General features: G+C 45.3%; 1 protein-coding gene across 3 annotated transcripts in view; it reads left to right on the top strand.

The window, feature by feature from the left end:
- Nucleotides 1-427: 427 nt before the first annotated feature.
- T48 (FU domain-containing protein T48) overlaps nt 428-9282 on the top strand; it is a 141303-nt gene continuing 132448 nt past the window's right edge. For 2 of the 3 annotated variants that reach the window (XM_071678200.1, XM_071678212.1), the window contains exon 1: nt 428-1196. Coding sequence is in view for 1 of the 3 variants with exons in the window: in XM_071678191.1 (XP_071534292.1) it covers nt 3550-3682 (133 nt within the window). In the remaining 2 variants the exon portion in view is untranslated. Of the gene's footprint in view, nt 1197-3430; nt 3683-9282 lie in introns of all 3 variants that reach the window. The other variant, XM_071678191.1, reaches the window with a different exon arrangement.

Here is a 9282-nt window from a genome sequence, read left to right as displayed (position 1 = left end):
TGTTCCAAATATGTATAGAGTAACTTACATGGTTCCACACTGCAGGTGGAATTATTAACCATTGAATTATCCCTTGAGCATCGTGAGGTTCATGACCATGACAATGATTCACACTAATTCGAAAGCTGCTTTTGAAACTTTGAAGCATTACCAGTCCTCCTGACCTTGTTAATGAAATTACAAAACCCTCAGGTATAATACAGAAGTGTCATTCTTACACCTGGGTTCCTATGTATGTGGTCTTGTACGGGAGTGACGTCACCAACAGCTCATCTAAATAAGGAATACTTCAGCAAACAGTCGAGGAAAGAATCCCAGCGACTGTGAACCAAATGAAGCGATTGTTGACATTGCGTTAGAGGCGTCGTCTGCTTGACCACCGAACAACCCTCTGCAACTCCTTTTCTTCGGCCGCCAAGTCATTATGCTCCTGTATTTGTCGACAGGTTTACCACGAGTGAGGAGGGTCCTAGCACACTTCTCCTAGGCTGCCCTATGTCTGGGAGCCTCGGGGGCAGCTGAACATCCTGAGGCACGGCAGGGAACTGTGGTTCCATTAACGGGACATTCTGGAAGTGTTGACATACGATATGTGGAAGTATTACTGAGGATTTCTCTGCCATAGTCAGTGAATGACGTAAAATGTCCTTTACGGAGACTGTCTACTGTGTTTCCACAAGATGGACTTCTTGTTCCAGCTAGAAAACTCGCCTTGTGACGAATTGTGTGATGTGTTTTCACTGATTGACCGTTGCGCAGTTTAAGACTCAGTCTCGGTTGTGATTATCGTGAAGAAATCAATAAGCAAGAAAAAATGTGTATAGATAGATAATGAAATTGAAATGAACCAGTGAAAATGAAGTCCTGTAAATAGGTAAATTTGATTTGCATAATGTCCAAACAATTGACTACGATGTTTCTGATCGGCTCTATCACGCAGACATGGCGGGTCAGGAAGATAAACACTGTGACGTCAGGTTCCAGTATTCAAATCGGTATTATAAATGTTTTCTATGTTATTGTCCACGACCCAAAACAAAATCTTACAGAAGAATAAGGCAATTAATGGATTGATTGGCTACTAGATGAAGACGTGGAAAATGAATTAAACGACAAATTCGTGGAAAAAAGACGACTTAATTTTAGTGTTGAGAAACTTCCAGATGAACGTGTGCTGCGATCGACCGTGCCTGCAGGTAAGTGACGATCATATACCGAATTTAAAAATGAAAATGTATATTTCTTAAACCCGACTAGGGATAATGACACAAGTATTATTTTGATATAAAGTAATACACTACATTACCTAAATGGGTAGTTGAGTTGCTGGCAGTCTTTTGAATGTTTAATGTTAGGTGGCAAATGCGGCTATAACCCCCCCCCCCCAACCCCCCAACCACCCAATAAGTTCAGTCTAGTACCCCCACGAGTCGGGTCCCCGACTGGTACCCCCAGGAGTTCTCTCGACTGGTATGCCACTACTAGTACTACCCCAGCCTGTTACCCCCCATTAGTTCTACCCCAAGAATGATACTCTCGCGAATCATAATTGTTATAGCTAATGAAATTGTGTGTCATCATAATGATAGTGTTATTTTCATGTTTTCCAACTACTTCTTGTCATTATCATAAACATCATCGTCACCTTGCTGTTCGCAAAAGGTTATCTTCATCAGTCATTATCATGAATGTCATCAGATTCGATCATGTCATTATCATCACTTTCTTTGTCATTATCATTTTCATCCATGTCATAATCATTACTCTCTCCGTCACCATCATACAACCATCATACTCTACTACATAATATACACCATCGTCATTGCTGTCAGCTAATGGTGTTATCAGACTGGTTTAGAAATTTAGATATTCTGTTCAAATCACCCCTTACTCTTCTTTCTACTGTGATAGACAGATGCGTGACGTTTAACCTCTATCACCGTAACTCTTCTCTCTTCTCCCCAGCATCATGTTTATTGCCCTCATCTGGACCTTTTCCTTTACTTCATTGTGCTCCATTAAATGAGTTGACCAAGTCTGAGACGCTTGTTCTAGGTTTGGCCGAGGGTAGGATGTGAACAGCTTGCTCACTACTTTCATGTCTTGTGTATTTGGATAATGTTCTACTGATCTTGTGAGTGGTTAGGAACAGCGTCCACTCCCAAGTCGCTCTCGCACACACCAATCCCTGTAGCTTCCTGTGCATTCTACCCAAATTTGCTCGACAGTGACGTAGTCCAATTAGTCGAGAAACCTACTCGCAATGAGAATATACTAGATTTAATTCTGTCTGCATATTAGGATCTCGATGATAATGGAGAAAAGTTTGGTACAAGTGATCACCGACGAAGCATTTTTGAGGTCGTTTTCAACACTGCATATACGTAATGTTGGTCAACGTGACTCGCGAAAGAACACCCGATTTTAAACATGCCAAGTTTAATGAACTTCTCGTTGTTCTTGACAGACAACTCTGGGATGATATGGTTAATGTGAATGACATGGGCATAGCTTGGAAAAGCTTCAGTAAAACTTTCAAAGTAGTAGAGAAGATATACGCACTAGTGCTTAGAAGATGATTTATTTCTAAAATGAAGGCAAGGTGGTGGAACGGTGAAATAATGAGAAAAAATCGTGAAAAATCGGAGATATTAATAACCAGCATGATGAAGTTATGTAAATTTGCGTAGAGAAAGTAACAGAGTTATATGACCAAGGAAACGTTCACATGAAGTGTATATTGCTGAAAATAACAAAAGAAACCTTAGAGAGTTTTACAGTTATGTTAGCGGCAAGAAATTCATTAGCCAGACAATAGATTCACTAATTACAAAAAACGATGACTTAGATGAAGACAGTGAACCCATTTTAAAAATACTAAATGACTTTTTGCATCTATAATTGCGATCGAAGAGACAACCCATGTCCCAGATCCAGTTTCTTTAAAAAGCGAGGGAAACTATTCAACAGACTGACGTAAAAGCCGAAAACATACTTCCCCCAATAAATGAAATGAAAATATCTAAAAACGCCAGATCCTACTAAGTTTTACCCGAGAACAGTGTTAGAGGCGAAAAATAAGGTAGTCGAGCCATTGACTGCCCTTTTCCATAAGTCACTTGTTACGGGGAAAGTTCTAGATGAATGGAAGTTTGCCAATGGAACATCGATATTCAGAAGAGGCAATAAGTCACAACCCGAAAATAATCATCCAGTTAGCTTAGCGTCTGTAGGTCGGACATAGAACTGTAAACCATTTAGAGGAGCACCATTTACTAAAGGATTCTCTGCGTGATTTTCGACGAAATCGCTCATGTCTGACACGTTTGCTCGATTTCTCTCATGATATAACCGAAATGTAGGGTGTAGTAATGAGTGGTAATGTATGGTGGTGATGGGACAGCTTCACATCCCCCCGCTTGTGTTGCAGTGCCTCCGTCGCCGCCACCTTCAGGTGTGCGCGCGTGGCGGGGGTCAGCGAGGCAGAGTGCCGGCCGCATCAGTCTCGTGTTGGTTGTGGAGGTGAGCAGACGTGTACGTCGGGTGCTCATGGCGAGTGTCTGCCGAGGGTTCCCAGGGACCCACCTGACGGAGGCAAGGCTGGCGCTGCTGCCTCTCCTCCTGTTGCTCCACTTCACTCTCGTCTTGGCCAACAGCGACAGGAATGGCACCCTTCAGAAATGTATGTTTGTCCCATCATAGACATTTCTTAGCATGATTTACCTATTGAAAATGAAGTCCGACATTTTTTTTTCTCTTTTTTTTTTTATGTTTCCGTAATGGTCATTGCTGGTGTGGAGACACCAGAGGCAGGCGGGGGTTGCTCTCGAGCTCTGTCATTGGAATGACACCAATATCATCTCTTGACAAGTTTCTTACTGAAAGCAAATTGCTTGACGATGACTGTCGTGTTGTTATCTTCACCAGAGGTTCCCTCTCAACCAGGTGACGTGGTCGATACTGTCTTGTTTCGGGATGATTCACTGTACAGCGGCTGGGTGTCTGGTTGCCTAGCTTAATGAAGTGGCTAACGATCGTTTCCTTGAAAGGTGATTTCGTTAACGGTGCCTGGAGGAGGCTTAACGGGGCCCCTCGTCAACGGTGCCTCCGTTAACAGTAACTTAGTTAAGAGAGTTTATCGTAATTTTGCTTGCCGTAAACCTGTTAAGTGTCTTTGCTTACAAGGGCCCTCCTTATCGAAACTAAATCACTAGTGTAGTGCTCGAGAACTTGTTTATCAAAAAAGATATGAAATATTTCAATTCTTCGATGATTCACCGTCTCGCTGACCAGACAGACCCTTGTTGACAGTGGTGGAGAGCTGGGGCAGAGTGAGTGTGTTGTGGTAACACTGATCTTTAGCTGTGCAGACGGATGTCTTACCTAATGTGACTCTGTGGCACTGGTGTTGGATGACTTCGGAAACTTCTCGCTCACTAGCGTATTGTGTGGCTTAGCACTGTCATCCTCAATAGTGGCACAGTTAGCACTGTCATCCTCAATAGTGGCACAGTTAGCACTGTCATCCTCAATAGTGGCACAGTTAGCACTGTCATCCTCAATAGTGGCACAGTTAGCACTGTCATCCTCAACAGTGTCACTGACCACCATAACTATGTCACAGTTGGCACTCCCTTCCCTGACGGTGACACACTTGGCACTGCCATCCACAAAGGTGCCACTAGTCTTCAGCCTCTTACCATGCAAGTGGTCAGTACCTGCACACACACACACACACACACACACACTTCCCCGCCTCACGTTCTGACCTTCCTTATGGTGGCAGGTAAAGGACTGTTCACCTTTGGTAGTATAAAGATGGACGTGATATACCACAACTTACCTTTCCTGCCACAGGAGGCTCATCTGTGGCGTTCTGGCAGCACTCAGGAAGCCAGCCACTTCCACTGGGCGGGACTGCAGGTCTAAAAAAAGGGTTGTGATGCTGTGTGCTCGTTCATGTGGGGTGAGCACGGGAGTATTGTGATATGTTGACAAGCTGCATCTCATGCTGGGAGAGATGGGTTGGCGGTGGCCAGAGGGAAGCTGCAAAAAGTTGACCCGTTCGTGTCTGGAGAGTGTAGTTTCAGACGAGTGTATGTCTGGTGGAGCGGGGTTTGAGTCTGGGTTGGGAAGACGGGTGTTCAGTGCCTGTCGGAATATTCCGGTTGTATGTGTGTGTGTCTTTAGTCTGTCTTGGTTTGTTGAGGGTTGGGAGAGCTCTGTCTGTGTAGGTTCTGGAAGTGTGGGGCAGGGAGAAGCTGCCGCACAGTCAGGGGTTGGTGTGTGGTTAAGTTGGTATGGATGCGACGGGTCTGAGGTAACTGCAGAGAAGCGTGGGCTGATTATATAGAAGTGAGACGCTTACGAGAATATATTTGTTTTTGTGTATAGGTTTTGAATGTTAGTGATGGTTGGTAGGCAGCCGGGTGGATATCCTGAGTCCTGTTTTGTATGGTTTGCAGTTCTGTTGTATATGCTTTGGACAGAGTGGATGACCAGGAGGGTGAGGCGTAGTTTAGGGTGGAGTGAGTGAACTGGTTTGTAGACGGCAGTGAGGGATTCTTTTTATTGTCCAATGTTGGTTGTAGTGAACGTTCCCAGGGTGTTTAGTGTGTTTATGTTCTTTGTGATGATGTTTGTGTGTGTCTGTCATATATGATGGCAAGTATGTCTAGCGTTGTGTTGAGTGGGTGTGGTTGACCCTTCCGTGTGACAGGAGTCGAACGCTCAGGTTAGACTCGTGTCTGTCACGGTTTCAAAGGGTGACAAAAGACGTGTGGTGATGCGGACGTTCTATTTTGGGTGAGTTTGTGGTCTCTGATGGTGTCATGTAGTGTTGCATGTATTCGTTGTTGGATGAGTAGTGTTAAGGTGCTGTGGTGTGACTGTAGGGTCATCTGCATACGACAGGACTGTCAACGCTCTAGTCTACGCCAAGTGACGAAGGGTCCTACAGGAAGAGATTGAAGATTAGGGGGACAAATGCTCCTTGGGGGAACTCCATTTGTAGATCTGGAGGATTCGGGAGAAGCCTCTGTGAGTGATTCTGGCACGGCTGCCAGCTAGAAAGTTGGTTAAACATTTTCTTTTTCACTTTTTTTGCGTTAAGAAGGATGTGTTGTGGGACGATGTCGAACGCTTTGTTGATTCCTATTGTCAGTAATGCCGTGTGGGAGGTGTGGTCAGTTGTGGTAGGTATGTTTGCTGTGTTGTATGGGAGTAAATTGATCTAAAGCGTTGAGAATGAGATATTTTGGTCGATTCTGTTAATATATTCTTCTAGGTTTGGAGACTGAACACCGTAGTAATATAGGACGGGAGGAGGGAGAGGTGAAGACAACAGTGATCTAGGATTATAGGAGGGTTTTTAAAACGGTTCGATGACGGACAGTGAACAGTTCCTCGAGGTAGTGTCGGGATAGAGCAACCAGGGGGCACAACATGAAAGTAAAATAAATGTGAAAAAGAAAAAAGTTTAAAAGTACTTGTTTCATGTCAGAGTGGCGGATGACCGACAGAGAACATGGTTAATGCAGACAGAGAAAATTCAAGATGCGGTCCCCAAAAGTATGAAACTCCCTAACCATACGGTACAAATTGGTAATTAATCACACACACACACACACACACACACACACACACACACACACACACACACACACACATTTAGGACGGAGGAGTAGGGAGGTGGACACCTTTAGTTACCTACACAGAAAGCAGGTTTGAGACGAGAGATGTCAGTCGTCAAGTGAAAGAGCTTAGTAAGGGACGCGATGCAGGAGGCGCTCCAACCAGCCAGGTATGGGATGACGTAAGTGGAACTGGACGACAGTGGGGAACAAGGCAGGCTCAACACCCGTGACATGGGATGGAGAAGGAGGTCTTGGAAAGCACTGAGATATCTGGTAAAGACAGAAATAGACGACTTGACCCACACAAGGCTCATGGTCCTCATGAAGTTCATCCACATGTGCTGAAGAAGAGTGCAGGTTCGCTCGACAGGCCGCGTGAAGTATTCTACAATATGACGCTGGAGGAACGTAAAGTGCCAAGATTGTGGAAGGAGGCAAACGCCACACCCGTCTTAAAAAATGTAGACCGTTGGTTGTACTGAACCACAGGGCAGTCGCTCTGACGAACGTAGTCTGTAAACTACTGGAAAGGATAATCTGAAAGCAAATGAATAACTCCTTTCAAAGGAGAAACTACATGAACGATAGACAAAACTGATTCAGGGAAAGGAGGTCGTGTGTAGCGCAATTCGGAGACTTCTGAGAGTGAGCGAGCTCCGGTTAAGACAAGAGAGAAGGTTGGATGGATTGTATATATCTTGACAGCCAGAAAGTTTTTAAGATTGTGCATCACAGGAGGCTGGTGACGAAGCTAGATCTTCAGGCAGGAGTAAGGGAGACGCTCCTTCGATGACCGAGAAGCTACCTTCATGGAAGGGAGCGACGGATACGTGCCCGAGGAACATCTCGTAAGGGTTGAGGTCAGTAGTGACGTGCCGTGCACGCAAAGGACGTGCCAGATGGATTGGACTCCAACATGATTGCGTTTGCAGATGATGGCAGAGGTATTGTATCAACCTACAAAGGGATCTGAAGAAACAAACTTCAAAGTTGCTCTGATAATTGAGTAATGAAATTCAACTCCATGAAAGTCCGAATGTTGGGAATGGCACAGTGTAAGGAAACCTCAGCACGAATTTTGTCTGGCTGGAAATAAGCTGCAGGAGTTTGTTTGTAAGAGGGATTTAGGAGTCTACATTATAATTAATCCGTCGCCATAGCCCTCACACAGGTAGACATGTGACGGATATAAACTGTCTTTTGGTAAACATTCTAATCGTATGTAGTGGTGGAACTTTCATTCCCTTCGTATATGAGGCCAAAATTAGAAGTTGTTCCTCGGGTTTGGTCATCGCACAAAGAACTCTTGGAGAAGGTTAAGATAAAGGCAAGCGAGGCCGTACCAGAACCAAGAAAGCATAGTTATCTTGAGAGTTTAGAGGGCATAGATTTGTCCACCATTAAAGAGAAAAGGGTAAGCGGTGATTTGACCACAGCCCCTAAGATTCCAAATCACTTCGATCATGTCAACCACACTGGACAGTTCTTAGAAAGATGTAGAGGTAACCAGAGGTCATAACATGAAGGTGGAAAACTGTTAGACAATGTAGACAAGTACCAGTGTAGTGCTGGAGAGGTGGATGATGTAGACAAGTACCAGTGTAGTGCTGGAGTGGTGGATGATGTAGACAAGTACCAGTGTAGTGCTGGAGTGGTGGATGATGTAGACAAGTACCAGTGTAGTGCTGGAGTGGTGGATGATGTAGACAAGTACCAGTGTAGTGCTGGAGTGGTGGATGATGTAGACAAGTACCAGTGTAGTGCTGGAGTGGTGGATGAGTGGCGTATCCTGAGTGATGACTATGATTACTGACCCTCGGACATATTTAAGAAATTGTATGATAGAAAAAGTTCAAAAGATATGCCCCCCACCAGTGTAGAACTCCCTCCCCGTACTGTATGGAGGTTATTACACACACACACACACACACACATACACATACACGGAGGATGAGGGAAAGAGAGGAAAAGATATTCAGACATGGAGAGAGAGAGAGAGAGAGAGAGAGAGAGAGAGAGAGAGAGAGAGAGAGAGAGAGAGAGAGACTCCAATACATTATATTTTTTCCTGGGCTGCTGCTGGTGCGTCAGAAGCCGGGGGGGAGGTTAGGAGTGCCAGGGTCCCGGGTGGGTCAGGAGCCACAACAGCCAGGCAGGGGGGGCGGGCGGGCGGGGGGTGGCCAGCTTTTGCAAGCGGGAGGCGCGTCCCTGCTCACCCCTAGCTGGCCACGACGTCTGCTGCCTGTTCGTGCTAGCGCTGGACCTGCTGGTGCTAGGACCTGTTGGTGCTAGGACCTGTTGGCGCTGGGCCTGCTGGTGCTAGGACTGCTAGCGGTGTGCTTGCTCGATGTTGTACTTGCTTGCTTGTACCGATCATTGTAATGATAATAATAATTCTGACCACATAACACTGTACCAGACATACTTGATCTCGACACTTGCCCTGGACGTCAACTTGGGTTGATGTTGGTGAGGGAAGATGGGTACGTCTGGTCCTCCCTCAGCTGGGATGTCTCTGCTGAAGTTTATCGAAGTATTTACATAAATTGTGTCATGTCTTCTGGTTCTAATGGCTTCCGCCGTGTGCCGGGTGGCAGGTGTAGGACCTTTTGCTCTGCAGAAGACCCACCAACTCCCTAACCCACAC

The sequence above is a fragment of the Panulirus ornatus genome, chromosome 2 (genome assembly GCF_036320965.1).
Source record: "Panulirus ornatus isolate Po-2019 chromosome 2, ASM3632096v1, whole genome shotgun sequence".
Lineage (NCBI taxonomy): Eukaryota > Metazoa > Arthropoda > Malacostraca > Decapoda > Palinuridae > Panulirus > Panulirus ornatus.
The sequence above is the reverse complement of the archived record's forward strand: the minus strand, read 5'-3'. Positions and strand labels throughout refer to the sequence as shown.